The sequence below is a fragment of the Centruroides vittatus genome, unplaced genomic scaffold (genome assembly GCF_030686945.1).
Source record: "Centruroides vittatus isolate TY-2023 unplaced genomic scaffold, ASM3068694v2 contig_1229, whole genome shotgun sequence".
NCBI lineage: Eukaryota > Metazoa > Arthropoda > Arachnida > Scorpiones > Buthidae > Centruroides > Centruroides vittatus.
Window position 1 is genome coordinate 119,960 of NW_027120790.1, and position 19,020 is coordinate 138,979.

The 19,020-nt window shown below is 32.2% G+C and overlaps 1 protein-coding gene across 1 annotated transcript in view; it reads right to left on the reverse strand.

The window, feature by feature from the left end:
* The window catches only part of LOC136987747 (probable ATP-dependent RNA helicase DDX23), a 46,185-nt gene that overhangs the window by 25,842 nt on the left and 1,323 nt on the right, over nucleotides 1-19,020 (reverse strand). The window contains exons 2-6 of the mRNA XM_067285511.1: nucleotides 17,048-17,140; nucleotides 8,461-8,511; nucleotides 7,325-7,456; nucleotides 7,099-7,222; nucleotides 3,363-3,501 (exon numbers count right to left, since the gene is read on the reverse strand). Coding sequence (XP_067141612.1) covers nucleotides 3,363-3,501; nucleotides 7,099-7,222; nucleotides 7,325-7,456; nucleotides 8,461-8,511; nucleotides 17,048-17,115 — 514 coding nt within the window. The 5' untranslated portion in view covers nucleotides 17,116-17,140. The remainder of the gene's footprint in view (nucleotides 1-3,362; nucleotides 3,502-7,098; nucleotides 7,223-7,324; nucleotides 7,457-8,460; nucleotides 8,512-17,047; nucleotides 17,141-19,020) is intronic.

Sequence of the window (19,020 nt, forward strand, 5' to 3'; positions counted from 1 at the left end):
TCTAGTGTCACAATTAAATGTTAGTTTAGTAAGCAATTAAGTGTCTTTACTGGACTAAACACAAGCGAAGTTACAAAAGTAGGAGACAAGACGAAAAGAAAGTCCTACATTATATATATCTATTTTGTTTGTACAAAATAATAAAAATAACTTCAGATGATACAATAGCCACAATTATTCTTTTCAAAAACATGTAATTTTCGTTAGGCTTAATATTGACAAAAATTCAACACAGTGTCACACATAACAGAGAAAACTTTGACCATCTGATAAGTTAATGTTAACTTTTTAGTTTTAGATCTTCCTAAGATCTGTACAAAACCTCATTGCTGCTTTCAAGTCATCCAGCATGTGTGGATAATCTCAATACATTGCAGATTTTGCTGCTCCCCAAAGATAAAAGTCTGATGGATTTAGATCTGGTGAGCATGGGGGCCACACATCTTTTGAAATAATGAGAAAATATGATTAGAAAAGTGCATGGTGACTTTTCAAACACCCTGTATATTCTAGCAGACTAGTCTGTAATCTATCCGTGCCTAGCATTCGCAGGAGAGAGAGAGTTCTAACATAAATTTCACAGGTTGAGCTATATAATAGGATTCTTAAGGTTTGATGATTTCTGGCTGACTTTGACATCCTAGAAAGGGGGAGGAAAGTCTCTTACTTCTACTGATGAGTCTTGGTAATAATCCATAATATTAATGATCACAATTGATTGAAGTCCACTATTCTTTAATCTAGGCAGTTGCTGGCTTGGTTAGAACTGAGTGGCTGATGGGGCAAGACAGAGAGATGACCACTAAACTGGACAATCTTCTTGACCTTTTCTTGGTCCCTTTATACCTTTTCAACCATTTCCAAGTTCTCTCTAAATAAGGCAATACTGAATGAAAACATCGTCATTGTCCAATCCAATTTTTTTCCTCTCTCTCTTCCTTGGGTGAGTCATTTTTCCCTGAAGAGAAGTCAGTGGAGGGGAAGTATTATCTTCAGTGAAATCTTACTTTTTAACAAATTTATAATTATTAAAAATATTAATCTTTTAAAAAATCTGTAGCCTGGGATCTCACAGAATTTTTGTCCTGGCAATTTTTCAAAATGCACAGTGTAATTAAGCATGCATTAAATTTTGTTTTTACAACAGAATTACTACTATAAAAATGTTGAAAATATTTCAAAAAGTCTTTACTAATGCTAGTCTATCAAAACAAGAGTTTTTGAGTGGTACAAAATGTTCAAGGAAAACAGACAATGTGTCAAAGATGAACCATGCTCTGGTGACTATCCACTTCAACTGATGAACAACATGTCACTGAAGTCAGAGATGTGGTGCCCAATAATCATCATTTAACAATTAGGGACATTACTGAACATATTCCAGTATCATTTAGATCTTGTCAAGCAATTTTAAAAGATCATTAGAACTTGTAGCATAATGCTTCTTGCCCCAAAATCAATGAATTTTTTCCAAAAACAACAACCTGTTCAAGTGGCTGAAGAAATGCTTTCTCAAGGCAAATTATTCTTAAAACTCATTACAGGTGGTGAAACAAGAAACTACAATTTTGACACCAAAACAGCTCACAATCGGGTGAATAGTGCTTGAAAAATAAAACTAGACTGAAAAGTCCACGTCAAAGTCAGTCAAAAATCAAGGTCATGTTAACTGTTTTCTTTGGGTGTTGTGGATCACAAATTCCTTCCAACTAGCCAAACTGCCAATAAAGAATATTATTTTAGCATTTTGCATCGTGTGAAGCAATTCATAGAAAATGACCTGTTTGTGGCAAGAAAACTTGTGAATTTTGCACCATGATAATGCACCTGCTCACAATATTCTTGTTGTTTATGAAGTTTTTGCCAAAAATCCAACAATTATGGTTCTGCAGGCTCTGTATTCACCTCATATAGTACTGTGCAAACTATTCCCATTCCTTGACTAAAACTTCCACTTCATTGCTACAGTTTTGAGTCAATAGATGACCATAAAACAAAATTTGCTGCAAATCCTGAAGGGTTTCATAAAAAATGACTTTAAAGCATGCTTTAAGGATTGGAAAAAATGCTGGCATAGGTGCATTGCAGTGGGAGGGGATTACTTTGAAGGAAAAATAAATAAATTTTGATGAATACATTCAAATCTTGTGTTTTGTTAAACCATTCTTGATACTTTTCGATCACAGGATAGATTAATGTTGTGATCATTAATCTTTCACTTTTACAACATGAGCAGATTAAATGAAATTTGATTGATTGATCTGTTAGTTGAGCAAAATGTATGCAGTATTGAATGCATGACCATTGACATTTTTATCTTTGTCCAACTGTCCCTAGAATTTCCTTCAATATAAAATTGTTTTTTGTTTGATTACACTCTATTGGATTTTTAGTTGATTAATGTTTTCTGAATTGAATTTTGAAGATTTAGTTTTCAGTTTTCCACAAAACCTCTGGATCTACTACATTTACTTTATGTATCTAATTTTGAATTAATTTTACAAAAATGTGATCTCTATATCATACACAAAGTTTGGAATAAATGGAATGAAAAGTTTAAAATAATCACATTTTGTCTCAAAATGAATCAATGGCATTACACAATATATTTCTAGAGAAGAATAATAAATTAATGCATTTACTGTAAAATTTCATTAAAAACTTTTTGCAAAGTTATAAAAGTACAATAATTTTGAAATTTTCACTGCAAATAAAGACTATTAGCTGTCACTTCAATTCTAATGTTTATCTGCCATTATTATTTTTCAAACATGGCTTCATGGATTCAATTTTATCACTAATTGGTTTTTCAATGCAACTTTGAGCAAAAATCAGACAGATTGAATTCTCTCATTTCTCTGTTGCACAATTTGTGTTGTGTCAACAATCACTGATATGTTGAAAATTTGTTCAAACTAACCAAATATGAGCACACTGCACTTTCAGGCATACACTAACTTTACTTAATGTGTATATTATTTTCCCAAGCAAAGCTAGATAACTCAGCTAGTAATAAATAAAATATATTTTATCGTATAGCTCATCTACAGTTGAAAATTTTTGCATCATGTTTCTACTATTGAAGCCAGAGTTCTGATAGAAGTTGACTACACAGAGGATAAAACTCTGATTCCAGCAGTAGCTTGCAATGAAAGGTCTGTTGAGAGATGTGTACTTTATCAAACGTGGAACTTTTCATCAGAATGTGAACATTTTATTGTTCTTTGATAATATTTTTAAGAAAATTAAAATATTTCTTGTTTTTAAAAACTATTATTGACTAGGAGCTATTTGATCTTAATTATAAATATTTATTATTAATGAAATAAATAATTAATAGTGTAGTTATTTTATTTACATACCTACTGTTTTCTTGGCTTCATCAAAAAACATCATGCGCATTTTTCGTTCTTCTTCTGTTCGTTTTTTTTGTTCATCAACCTCTTGCTGTCGTCTTTGCAATGCTTCTGCAATTCTTTGCTCTTTAGTAAGAAAGACGGGCTAAAAATAAATAAGTGTTTCAATTATATATAAGAAAACAATGAATTAATTTTCTAGTCAAAATTATAAAAGAAAAAACCTACTGTTTTTAGATTTCATTCAATTTATTTATTTGTTAGTTACATAATATTTCAAAGAAAAAGATTTAACTTAAAAAATTTAAATATTAAATATTTTTCATTTTTAAATAAAAAGTTACTATTATCTAAAATTATTTAATTTATTAAAATTAAAGAATTAATCTAACATTTTCAATAGCAGATTAATGTTTTCAATACAGTAAATTCTGAATTTTTCAGTTTTTAAATTTAATTCATAGCAACTAATGGATTTTGTCACCCACATATGTTTTTATATTTTTTTTATTCTTTGACTCTTTCTGCCCTGTGGACACAAAGTGGTCCTTTTTATCAAGTTCACTGTGGGTTCACTAGGCCCACAATGGGACAACTGGGTGGTAGGGTACAGGGATCAACATTTCTTGGGCAGGCTACTCTCTGAAAAATTCCTAGGGTTTTTCAACCCATCCTGAATCAAACCCCAGTCCTTGGAACAGTACATTGACACCTTAAGTTCTTGACCATCTGGCTATTTCTTCATGTGCTCAAGAAACTTGTCATCAAACGAAATCTGTAGTTTCAGTAATTTCATTTATTTTTATGTTTTTGGTTTAAATAACAATAAAATACACATGTAAAAAAAGTTTTGAAATTCCATGAGTATTTTATATCATTAGAAAGAGGACAAAATGAAGAAATTAAACATATAATCATAGTTTTTGATGTAATGCTGACAGTGTCACAGTTTTAGAATAAAAGTTTGTTCATTTCTACATGACTTAACTTATTCGTTTTTTTAATGTGTCCTCTAAAGCAGTGATTCTCAACCACTGTGACACAGCACTTTAGTGTGCCGCAAGATTTTTGAAGTGTGCCGCCACTGTGAATACCCATACATAAGCAACGTCAGACAAGTAGTTTATTCGGTTCTACCTTGTAACCAGTGTTATCGGTAACTGCCGGTAGTTACCAAGGCGTTTAGAAAATGTGCCTAAATAACCGAGTTTAAAAAATCACTATTATGATGTCACCGGTTGTCCTGCAGTACTTACCGAAGTAAGCGCGTGTGCCGCCAAATTTTTAAATTATTAAAAGTGTACTGTGATGAAAAAAAGGTTGAGAATCACTGCTCTAAAGAGGGACCTCATCCCTCTTTAGAGGGCACTGTTTAAGTGAAGACCTCACTTAAACAGGCATGCCCCGAGATAAACCAGCATGCCAGTTTTTACCATATGGAAATAACTAAATTTATGGTCTCCCCAGATAGACTGGCATGCTGATCATTTTGCAAAAATACAGTATATATAACTAAACATAGTGAAAATAAAGTGAAAAAAAGCAATGAAAATATAATGTGAGTGAGACATCTTTGGCACAACAGATTAAATTTATGCTTTGAGTGCATTTTTCACTGCATGTGTAATTCAAACTTCAAAGCAAATTTTTGTCAAATTTAACATTTGAACTCTAAAGCAGGGATGTTCAACCCACAGGCCACACTGCAACCCACTTAATATTTTTATGTGGTTCACTGCACCCTAAACTTTTTAGGTATATTTTCATTTATTTTGGTAAAGTGTGAGGTTCTGGAAATGTCCCAGACCACACCAAGAATGTAAAAGAAATTCATAAAATAATTATATAAGAATGTTAATATTAAAATGTAGAAATTTTATGACCAAAAAGAGACATATTCAATTTGATGAGAAAAGAAAAAGAAAAAAAAATGTAATTCTCATATTTAAGCAATAGAAGAATAGACAATGTAAATCCTAAGATCAACTATCTCCAACTAGGATCAAACTGACAGTTGATATTGACGCCTCCCACAATCTGAGTTCTGATCTTGTTACACTTAGTAACGAGGGACAACCACTTAGAGAGTGGAGATGAGGAAAAAAAAACCAATTGAATTGGTTGATCTAGGACCTGAAAAACCTATAAAAATCTGTGCTGTCTGCTATAAGCTCTGTGTGTTTCAAGGACAAACAGAGCTTCTCCCCCAACTTCCTGTTGTGCAGCACCATCCTTGGTTAAAATCTCCTTTGCATCCCAACACCAAACCAGATTAATCATCATCATCTCTACAAACTTCCTCCCAACAATGCCCAGAGCAGTTGACTTCCAAAAGGAACTTGAAAGAATCTTTCTCGTAGGTCACTCACCCTTTGTGTAAAAGAAAGGAACTGGACGACTTGATTCTGCCTGCAGATTAAGACTATTGTAACCTGTAAACTTATTTTCAAGTTGCAATAAATCAAGACAATTGTTGTGTAACTGTAGAATTTGTCTTTGTACCAATCACACCCACTTATGAAACAGAACTACTCCATCATTCTGACATTTTACCATGAATCAGTAACTTCACAAAAGTATGTCATAAAAATTATTCTCATTTCAGTGGATACACTTTGTAGTAATGACATAATTGCTGCTAGAAAACTGTTATGCATGTGGGATAGTATATACTGTTGTGAACAATTCTTTTTGTGCATAAAAAACATCAAAACTGCTGAAATAGGTTAAGTGACTCCCATTTAGCTAACATTCTTAGAATTAGAGACTAGTACCATAAAAGCAGATATTGACAATATTATAAATGGAAGGCAATGTCAAAAATCACATTGAATTTATTTGCATTTTGTGTGAGTATAATTTCTTTTTTTACTGTCAATAATACAGTACCTTTGTGGCCAGCTGAATATACATAAATTCCTAATTTGACTCATTAGGAAAAAAGATTGGACAACCCTGCTCTAAAACATTTGAAGTACTGTATGAAGTACCACTGTATTTATTTATTTCTTGACATATCTATTTATCTCTCTTAAAGAAATGTTACAATCAACTTAATTTAAGATTTAGCTACAAAAATTTAATCTTTATTAAATTTGATACATCTTTGTTAAAACTGAATTTGTTTCATCTATATATATAATAGAGATGAGTTGATAATAATAATCAGCACAGAGCCCAAACAGTTAGGAGTTGAAAGTTGAAATTTGGTACACAGTAAGGGTATGTCAAGAGAATGCACACTAAGGGATTTTTTGAAATTCCTCCCCACGGGGGAGAGAGACAAGATTAAGGCTTCTAAATACATTACGGAGACCAGCTGATAATAATAAAAATCAGCGCAGAGCCCAAACGGTTAGGAGTTGAAAGTTGAAATTTGGTACACAGTTAGGGTACGTCACGAGAACGCACACTAAGAAGGGATTAATCCCTTCTTAGGTGAGAGGACAGGATTAAGGCTTAACACTTTCATCAACAATGGAAGTGTCAACAATGGAAATATCAACAATGGAAGTGTTAAGAGAAAGCGACGTGCAAGACGCAGATGCAGTTTTTTCAGTTTTTGCAGGAAATCAAACATATTTTTAGACCCATCTAAAAATTCTCTAATTAGTCTGGAAACAGGGGGACCGAATTCTTGCATTCTGTGAAAACAGGTAAGGTTGACTATAATGTAATAATCTTAATCTTCGCTATCCGGCCCGGGCATTGCTCAAGCAACCTGCTAGTTAGTATATATTACCTTACTTCTTGCTTCTTCTTCTGCTTTTTTCTTAGCCATTAATTCTTCTAATGACAAAGGTTCCTTTTTAACTTCTGATTTTTTTTCTTTTTCTTCATTATCATCTTCTGGTTTCAATGAATTACTTTTAAAAATAAACTATGATATTTAGAAATATTCTTGAGTTTTTACAAAAATTTAAAGAAATTAAATATAGTGATATTAAAAACTTAAGTTTAAAATATACCTTGATTTTGTTTTGTCTTTATCTCGATATTTATCTTTACTTGTTTTCTTTCTTCCCTTATCTTTGCTTCTATCCTTTTCTTTTTTGTTTCTATCACGACTTCTTCGACGTTCCCTGCTTCGTGACCGAGATCTACTCAAACAGATAAAAATATAAATAGTATAAGAATTTTAATTACAATATATACAAGTATCTTTATATTATTAATAATTTAGAAATAATCATATAGCTTCTGCTAAAGTTTCTAAAACTTTTGTCTTGTTTTATACATGTTTGTACTGTACATGTGTACACATTGTTTACATCGACTTTACTTTGTAAATGTTAAGCAGCATAACTAAAAATGTTTATTTCTGATGTATAACATACAACATGGTCTATTAACAATGACTGTATTAATTGTTGTTTTGGACTGTGAACAAAAATGCCATCAATTGTAAGGAGCATCTCTAATTTAGATAAGTAGAAACAAATAAAAATATGAGTCTCACATTCTAAGAAACATGGTATTAATAAAATGAAAAATTTACAATAAGTGTTCTTGAAATATTTCTTGTCTATCATAAAAACACATGTGCAATTGTAAATAATGTTTTGAATTTTAATTTTCAATAGATAGTCTTCAATAAAGTTTTATGCTGTAATTTTTATATCACAATTTTAAATATAATGAAAAAATAATATTTATTTCTCATTTCTGAAAAATTATAGTTGAATAATAAATTATTTAGTTTGTATTGTTAAATTATTCATTTAAATTCTACTATCTGTATAGCATATATAAATTATTTTTACTATTATTAATTTCCTTTATTTAAAAATTTGTTAGAAAAAAATCAAAAATATTACAGATTTTTGATTACAGTAACTTATGTAAAGTGAAATAATAAATCTGTAAATAGCAGAAGATATTTTGAATTAATATAAGCTGAAAGACAGAAAAACATCTATCTTTGAAAATTTCACAAGTTAAAAATTAGTGTTTTAAGTTTATAAACATCAATGTGATTAATTTTCATTGTAATTCTTATTTTTATGAAGCTGTAAAGTTTATAAAATTTTTAGCTCTGATTCTGAAATGTAAAAAATTTAATGCAATTTACTTAAATTTTAAAAGACCCATATCTAAGCTATACCTTCTTTCTTTACTACGAGATCGTCTTCTTTCTCTACTACGAGAACGTGATCTAAAGAAATTAAACAAAACAAAATATTAAAAACAAAAAACATTTGCTTGCTATAATTAATCCAATAATATAAATTTTAACTCTAGAAGATAAATATATTTAAAATAGAGAGAAAAATTTTAAATTTTTGTATAACAATAAAATAAGCTTTCCATTTGTTATTTTTGTTAACATTTATATTTAGAGAAAATAAATTTCATCATAAATAAATGTCTGTTAATTTTTATGCTTAAAAAAGGTGTTTTAACATTTACTACCTTTATCATTATATATAAAAGATAATGTCATGTAAAGTATGGAAGTTTTTTGATTTGTGTTATCACAAATTATTTTGAATATATAACCTCAATGTAGAGTATAATATAGACTGTATACTGAGTGGCCAAACTATTAGATATCATACTAATAATGCATTGGTCCTTCTCTAGCTTTGATCACAGCTGTAATTCTTCTAGGTATTGATTTTACAAGGTTTTGGAACTGTTGCACAGAAACATTGGCCCATGCTAACATAATAGTAGCTCTCTGTTCAAATTGGATAGTGCCATTTCTAGACTTCAAATGGATTTTTCCACCTCATCCCACAAATGCTCTATCAGGTGACAGAGCCAGCCAATGAAGTAAACAGAACTCAGAGTAACATTCATTGAACTAATCTGAGACCAATCAAGCACAGTGACAGGGAAGTATTGTCCTATTGAAAGTGCCCAACTGTGTCAGGGAATACTGTAGACCAGTGGTTCTCAACCTTCCTAATGCCGTGACCCTTTAATACAGTTCCTCATGTTGTAGTGACCCCGAACCATAACATGATTTTCGTTGCTACTTCATAACTGTAATTTTGCTACTGTTATGAATCGTAATGTAAATATCTGATATGAAGGATGTATTTTCATTGTTACAAATTGAACTTAAAGCGTAGTGATCAATCACAAAAACAATATGTAATTATATATTGTGAAATATTTATTTCTAATAACAAATAAATGAAATTTTGTCTTGAAGCATAGTGTAGCATGGGTTAGTCTTAATCTTCTTCTTCCTCAGCTTTTCCCACTCTATGTAGGGTTGCTGTTTCTGATGAGTCGTCTCCACTGCTCCCTGTCTTGGGCTGCCTCCACATTCAGATGCCTTTCTCTCAAGTCCTCCGCCACAAGACTCAGTCCTCCAAACTCCGCCTGTAGCCCTGAAAATGGCTGTTGCCGGTCCCAAGCCCGGGTAAAGGAGGAGGGTTGGTGTCAGGAAGGGCATCCGGCTGTAAAATATCTTGCCAAAACTACATGATGAGTCTCAGAAGCTGTGATAGAAAGAGAGCTAGGGCGTACCCTGTAGGCGACGCGCAGCTAGATCGCCCTAAAGCTGCGAAAAGTGGGCAAGGGCTACCTCACCAGGGGCAGATGAGGTTAAGGAAGCAAGCCCTACTTGAGGAAAAGGTGTTGAGAGTGGGAACATTGAATGTGGGAAGTATGACGGGAAGAGGAATGGAGGTGGTGGATATGATGCAGAGAAGGAGGATTGATGTCCTGTGCGTGTAGGAAACGAGGTGGAGGGGAGACAAGGCGAAGGAACTTGGAGATGGATGTAAATTGTTTTATAGCAGTGCAATGGGTTAGTCTTAATATAACAACAATAAACTACATTGCTATATTTTGTGACAGTATGTGTAAAAGCCAACGTCAGTGTGATGGTTGAGATTGCTTCTTTCTCATCAGATCAGAAATTCTCGGGGTAATCTTTGCAAGAGCACAACAAAGATCATCTTCCTCAATAAGTCTACTTCTGTATTTAGACTTGATAACCAGCAAGCTGGAAAACCCTGTATCACAAAGATATGTTGTTGGAAATGGAGGAAGGCACAACATAGTCTCAGACAGAACAAGATATGACTGCAAACACTTGATCCAGAATTTCATAACTGGCATTGTAGAGAAATCAGTTCTCACTGCATCACTGTTAATAAGTTCAATGAACTCCTCTTGTGCTGTCTCAGGAACATCTTCAACTTTGACTGTGAATGGGCTTTTGGCAAGTGCAAATGGGGTGTCAGGAAGACTTGGAAAGTACAATAAAATTTCATCTGCAAATGTGCAAGTGTTCTTTCACAGAAATTATTATCGTAATCCTTTTATCTGGTTCAATGTCATTCCTCAAAGAAAGAAGATAAGGTAGGCAACATGTAAATTTTATTTTCATCCAATCTTTTTGCCAAAGCTGAAGTTTCATTTGGAATGATCGGATCTTTTCAGACAAATCGAGACCTGTTGCATTTGGCAACAACATCACAAGATGTCAAAGATGTCAACCAACTAAGCTATTTTCTGCAGTTCACTTTTATCACTGAAAAGTGCTTCGAATTACGGTCTTGCTTTCTGATTAAAAAACGTTTTGAGTTCATCATGAAGCTCACAACAAATAACACATTGCAGTTTCTCAATTCCTGCTGTAATTATTGAGGTAAAACAATACTGTAAAAATCCTCACTATACTTTCTTTTCTTAACGTTCTTCTCTACACGATCCATTGTCATGGGACGGTTTGCTAATGAAAATAATATATAACAACAGCTTTAATAATACAAAAGATGATACAAGGCATAATTCAGTCAATACAGTTTATTAAAGTTTCCTATGATTTACCATTCTCTGTGTTACTTTTTTTACATACCCATCAATCGCACACTGCGCTGAATAAACAATAACCTCACAAAAAAAAAAAAAAACCAAGAACGGTGCGTTATCACATATAATTACGATTTTCACAAACGTTTTCGAACATAAAAGTTCTTCATCAGGTGAAAAAACAAACAACCTATAAAAAACGTTCGATGGAACAGATTTTCTGTTCCATCGAACGTTTTTTTCACCTGATGAAGAACTTTTATGTTCAAAAACGTTTGTGAAAATCGTAATTATATGTGATAACGCACCGTTCTTGGTTTTTTTTTTTTTGTGTGAGGTTATTGTTTTTACATACCAATCAGCATCCAGATTAAGTTCCTGTGGTACAGATATTTTTCTTTCTTTCTTTTTTTTTTTTTTGCAGTAGTTGATGGTTTTACAGTACATGATTTTACATTTACCAAGTAATTATAATTCATGAAGTGTCGTTTTATCTTCAATACTGCTGTTTTCAACACAGTAGCTGCTGTAACTAGTACACGTGTAACTAGTCCGCATAAGTACATTATGGAACCAACCCTGTCACATACACCTGTATTTATATGGGGTGTATGTGATGGAGTTGGTGCAATGATGTCATCATTCCGGGTACTCATATGTGGGAGTATATCTGCATGTGGGCAGACTCACCTGGAAATGGATAGAGAAGCGGTATCTTGGTTCCTAAGATCATCGGAAATGTCTGTTTTGTGATGGTCTTAGGTAACCCGTGAAAAGGTCGTTCAACCCCCAAAGGAGTTGGGACCCACAGGTTGATAACCGCTGCTGTAGACAATAGTGAATGAACCTGGTCAGTAACAATGGCCATATTCAAAATCTCAGCACTCTGCTAGCACCTCTCAGTACTGTACCTCTGTTCACAAATCTTTGACAAATTCCAGTTGCTGCAAGCATCTCTTTCAGTGCTCAATACTCCAACAAATAAGATGGCAACCATTGTGGGACTCATAAGAGCTCTATTTTGCATTGACAATTTTAAACTTAATTTATTTGTTGATGAATGTACCCCTGAATAAATTAAGATTAAGTTAGTACATTAATAGAATATTTTAATATACTAGTACATTTACATAAGATTTCATATAATTTTAGTTGTTAAAGTGAAATCTTGCAAATATAAACATCTACTGAAACCAAATAGACACCCACAATTGCTGGCACTGTATTAACTGTAAATGGTTATACATTAGGCTTATATATACTGAAAGAGGAGATTGAACCGAAGGTCCAGTAGCATAACTGGCAACACATCCACATGGTAAGCGGGAGTTGCGGTTTCAAGTCCTGCTTCGGGCTGATTCTTTTCTTCCAGTTTATTCCAAATTAATTAAATATTATAATTATTAAATTTAATACGAGATGGCACCTAATGCCTCCCTCTAGTGCCAAATTTATTTGTAATTCATAATTAATTTTTCCAAAATATAGCCTGATTATTTACAACTTCTATGGAAATTAAAAAATCTTCATCTCTCTTTTTCTTTTCAAAATATTCATTTTTCATTAAGCTGTTCTCATTAAATAAATTCAAAAATAAATTTAATGTAATGTGGAAGGCCACATCATTTACCATTTTTCTTTCCCGATATCTCTGGCAATCAGTGTTCGTGTTCAATCAAAATGCCATCAGTTGCATCAATTCTGGCAGCATCTCAGGCATTAAGAGATGTTTCCAGGTTATTAGGGAACCAAGTGTGTCCCAGGAGAACATTCCCCAGACCATTATTCCACCCACCAGCTTTTAGGATTATCACTTGGCAAGATGGGTCCACAGATTTATGCTATTGGCATATTCTGATCTTGCCATCAGCATAGAAGAGAAGAAACTAAGACTTGTCAGACCAAGTGACCTGTTACCATTCATCAAGTGTCCAATTGTGATGCTTCTGGGCCCACCGCAGGAGTACTTTTCTGTTTTTCTTTGATAGCAAAGGCACCCTTGACGGTTTCCTGCTGTTAAAACTAATCCAAGATAAGGTCTGGTTGCTGTAAATTCAGATATGCTCTTTGCTACCTGCATATGCATTGTACTGAGCTGCAATCTGTCATATTGTTGCCCTTCTGTTGCTGTGAATGATTTGTGTTAGCAGCTTGTTACTTCTGATCCACAAGCCTTTTTCATCCACAGTTGCATTTATTGCTTATTTTTTGGCCCAACTGCCATTTCCTGAACATCCAAGATACTGTTGTATGAGAAAAGCTGAGGATGTTAATGATTTTTGAAATACTGGAACAGGGTCTTCTTGCTCTCATTAACATGCCTAGATTGAAATTTATATCTTTTGTCTTACCCATGTTCAGGCTAACTGTACTGATAAACAGTTCTCTTGATACTGAGCATGTCTTTTATATACTACTCGTTGCTATTACATCACCATGTGTCGCTAATGGACCCACTACTCCAAGTTAGAGTGAGGAGTATCTCTAATAATTTGGCTACTCAGCATATATTATAGTATTGAATAATTTTATCACTTCAACCAGCAAATCCAATACCATTATTCTTATATAATAGTTTCTCAATTAAAATACAATATTTTATGCCAATTTTAAGCATACGTCAAATTCAAATTTTGAAATTAGGGAATGGCAAAATGGTTAGTTGCACTTAGTCCAGCCACTCACTTTTCACTACCTCATCTTTAATGTTGCATAATGTTTATGCATATTTTTAAAAGGTCCATTTCTAGCTTAATTTTGAGTAATTATTCAGATGAATAATGCAGCGTTTACACAAAAGAGCATTAGAAAACATAATTTGATCTCTTTTAATAAAAATATTTTGAAATTTAGTAGCAAAGTAATAATAATTAAGATTTAATAGAATCTTTTTATTTCATCCTCTTGTAGTTTTTTTTTTATAGACTATGACCTATTATTAAGAGAGTTCTAATCACCTTTTGAACTGGAAAAAAAAATTCTTTTCAAATAAACCATTCTATCTATTAAATATATTCCTTAATTATTTGGATCCAATTAATACAATAATTTTCTGGAATGCATTAACCACAATAATTTGAGTAATTTTTATATATTTAAAATATTTTTATAAAGTAAATCAATTTCTTAAGTGATTGTATCATTTTTTACAGGAAAATTTATTAAATCATATAGTTGTATTTAAAAAGACATAAATTTATATAAATTTAAACTTATTAAACTTAAAATGTGTACATTTTGTGTGTAGGTATATTATTTAATTTTATTGATATGTTTTGCAATATGTGTATACAAATAGTTTTGCACAGCCAGAAAAATAATTAAAAAGGAACTATGTCAAGGAATTTGACAAATTAATAAATAATTTCATCAACTGTTTTCCTACTACATGTACCAAAAATTCCCTTACTCAAGTTTTGAAAATTATTTCCCGGCAAGTTGAAAAACTGACAAAAGAGAGCATTACTGATTTGGATTTGTGGCCATCTTGAAAGTGTTTTGAACTAACCCATACAGGTGGAGTAACCATGTATCATCAACTGGAAAGCAAGAAATGTGGCCATGTCAAATATGATACTTAATCCAAAACAAAGAATTACACCTTTGGAGGCTTATTTTGATACAAATTTTAGAAAGTATATGTGGAAATTTGTAAAAAAAAATTTTCAATGACATACTACCAAGTAAGCCTAGTTTGTACAAACTTATTCAAAGGTTTCATGAAATCTTTGAATAAGTTTGAATCTTTTTGATCACGACATCATTTCTAAGGACTTGTGGCCATCTGAATCCCAGATTTCTTTTTACAGGTGTATCTAAAGGATAGAGCTTGTGTAAATAATCTCTGCAATGTGGATGACCTGAAATGCAACATTTTAGCAAATAATGCATGAGTAAGATGTTAAAGATTGCAATGTGTGTTGTCAAGTAGATCTCTGTCTTCAGTTGGAAGGCAGACACTTCTAGCAGCTACTCTAAAATTTCTGAGTACAACTGAAGGTCTACTCTTGCCCATGGCTGCCACCACATTTGGTGGTGGTGCTAATGAAATGTAAACAACATGGCTAAAATCAACGATAATATGTAGATGTCTTTTAACTTTCTATTAAAACAATGGTGCAATATTGCTCTTTACCTCAGTTTAAATACGAACAAGTAAAACGGCAAAACCGTATTTGGGACAAGACTATGTCTCAGAGACTCACTACTAAGCGCAATCACTTTGACACTCAAGGCGGATCTTGTTCTCATTCTCCAATCTTTGGTATCGCTGGTTTTGAGCGCGATCATTCAAATTTCGCTGACCACGACCATGAGGTCATCCACGATGCATTTTTGGCAAAATTAACCTATAATGTATAATGTATAATGTAAAAATTTCTTTCTGTTGCGTGTCGACCCGGATTGAATTTTTGTCGATGCCTAACGAAAATTTCCTGTTTTTTGAAAAAAAAAAATTGTGGCTATTGTATCGTCTGAAGTTATTTTTTTTATTTTGCACAAACAATACTGGGTTGCATCCTACCTTGTCTGTTAACCTCAACCACGTGTTCTGCGTCTTTTGTTCTGCCAGTAAAAATTAACTGAGAAACTGGTAATTTACTTAATTTGTATCGACTACGCGATATTTACAATAGTGTCAAGATATAATATAAATCTAAGATCGGCACGGCTGTCGAATCGAAAGGTTAACTAAATGAAGTAAAAAGATGTCTCTCCTCAGAATTCGGGAGCAAAGTGAGGTCAGAGAACAAAAGTCACGCGATTGCGCCTTCTGCCCCACATGTCAAATTTTTATCTGTCCCACAATTTTACTATACTAGATAATGTTAAAAAAACCCACTTGTAACGACATATAACCCTGTTTTAACGTCATATTTGAAGCACTTCCAAATTTACAAAATTAGATTACAAATTTTATTTAACAAAGTAAATACTACATGTTCAGTACTAAGATCATAGTTCACTTCCTAGAATGACTGCGGGTGGTACTCTCCCCACCTGACTTCAGTGGGGTGGAGGTGCCTATTTTGCATGTTTGTAGAAGAGAGTCGCCATTTTGTATTTTATTTTGACTTGGTTCTTGGTCCCCTGACTACCTACAAGTCTGGATTTTATTTATTAGCAAATCATTTGGGCACCTAATACTCTGTGCCAAATATCAACTCTTGACATGTACTCCTTCATACCTCTAAGCTGGTAACATCGAAAGGCAGTACGATTTTATAGACAGGAGATTAGTATAACGAACAGAAAATTCACAAGTTTCTGGTAGAAATAAAATTAAGAAAAGTATGAGTTTTGAAGTTAAAGATTGGAAAGAAGGTATAAGGAAGTCTATGATTGTCTGCTCAGCAGTTGAATGAAAAGTTACTCAGTTTAAGCTGTGACTGTTATTTGTCCTATTATATATAAAAAAAGCACTTTGAAAAAATATTATAGTGCTTTAGGTTTATTTCTATTTTCATTATTACCTTTTTTTTAAATTTCAGTAAAACACAAACTACTTCCAGCTTTTTACAAAGCAATGTTACTTTTATTCATGCAATTCTTTTACAGTTTTTATAATCAAGGGTAAATAATATTTATTATACTCTTATTTATATACTGTATTATACTGTTAAATTTTTTAAAGCAAATTGTTTTATGTGATTTTTTTACTATGTTTTTAAAATTTTAATTTAAATATTACATTTTCTTAATACTACAAGTAATGTTTAGTCTATAAAATTTTTTATAGAATCTTAATATCAAAAACTGACTTATCTTAGTTTATGATTTTAACTTATATACAAAACATCAAAATCCTCCAAAACATTATGAAAAAATATTTGTATGATAATTTTATTTTGTGACAATGATATATTCATTCGAAAATATGACAAAATAATAAACATTTTCTATATTACTTAAATTACCTATGACGGCGATCTCTTTCTCTTTCCACTCTTCGACTATCATTTGATGATTCTTCTATAGGCCACATGATTTTTCAAAAAATATATTATAGTCTGAAAATTAAATAAAAATCTATTAATAATTTAAATAGAAAAATATAATCTTTAAGTAGATACCAAAATTTGTGGTCTTTATAAAAACTTTTATTAATAATAATAATATATTTTGGACTTAAAGTTTTTAGGGTTTCATTAAAAAAATTTATTTTCGTTAAAATCTTTCTATAAAATTATGCCTAAATATTACATAAGATAGGGAAGGGGCGGGGGATCAAAAAAAATATTATGGTTTCTTACACAGGGGTGGGTGGGGGTCTAGAATGGCCAAAATCACCCTTATGTAATTTATGGACAGCCCCTAATACACATGTACACTTCTTCCATCTTACTTCAGGATTTAGAACAACAATCAGACCTATCTAAAGTCACATCTCTCTAAAGTCATTCAAAATGGCCAATCCTAATTTGAACTCTATACAAATTAATAATGCTAAACTCACATAACTGTAATGTGTAAAGTCATCTTCATTTGTTAGTTTTGTCTACAATATATAATATATAGTCAAAGTTCACGATACAAAATTAACAACAGTGATAGGGAATCTTTTCTGGATGCAGACCACAAGGAAACTTTGTCAGCCGATTGCAGAGACAACGTTTAGAGGCCGACAGCAGTTTACAGATCAGGTAGACTGCGGTTCAGAAAAATTTCATTGCAGACACAGCATTTCTTGCTTGCCACGATGTAGACAGCAATTAGAAACAAGTTATTTGACTTACTTTCTAGACTCACTCGACAGCAGGTTTAGAGGGCTTTTGTAGTTTTGTTGGTGGAAAAGTTTAGATAAAAATGGATATCGTTCCTTTGATAAATGTTGTAAATGGTACGAATCGACAAAATTATTCATTAATTAAATGCATGGAGCAAAAATAACAAAGTTAAATACTTTAAATTTATTTTAAATGTTCCAATTTCAATATTCAAAAGGGTGAAGACTTAAAATTAGAATTAATTTAAATCAGATGCATTTATTTACAATTCAAGTATCGTGTCGGTTATAAAACGTTAATGCATTTCGAGGTCATTGTAGTTAATCACCTAGTCAGAACGTTCTGTTAAACAAATGAGACAATTTTAATAATTAACGAAATCTCTTTATAGAAATAAAAAAAATGTAATAGTAATAATAAAATATTTAAAATTATTCATTTTGACAGTTACAAAGGGAGGCAGTGTCGAAAATAATTCCTTAAAAATCTATTCCAAAGACAAATTTCAAATTCGGTATAAATTTTCTAAATATGGATTTGTTCGTATTTTAAACCACATTGACTATGAAATTAAATATTGAAATGGATAAAGATTGTCATTAATTGCTGAGCAATGGTTGTTCACGGCCTTAAGATTTTATTTCCGGAAGCTTACGGAATATAGCTGGCGACGTCACAAACAAATAACCCGATTGGCCGAACGACTCCTAAAACAGGAGAGTAATGGCAAAGAAAGTAACAGCCAATATTTTGCCTAAGTTCGTTTAGAGGGTGTTTAGAAATAGATGCTTGTCGTCTTTGCAACACATTTTAAACTGCGGTTCAGCCAGCCAACGTCTATAGGCTGTTCTGTTATTAAACATCGTTTAATGTAAACTCTGTCTTTGCAATTGGATGTGTAGGTTTCTGGTGGACTGTATACATTTTTTTCTTATGGAGTTGCAACTTTATTTCTGTACCTAGTATACGGTGCTAACTGCCTAACCATGTATACTAGGTACAAAAATAACATAAACTAAATGACATGCAAACTAGTAATATATACTTTACTGTCACCTTTTCACTGGACAATTTAGTTTGAATGTCCTCTGTCACAAATATCATCTTAATCAGGGTTACATAACAGCACAAATCAGAAAATAAGAAAGTAAAATTATGCTCCA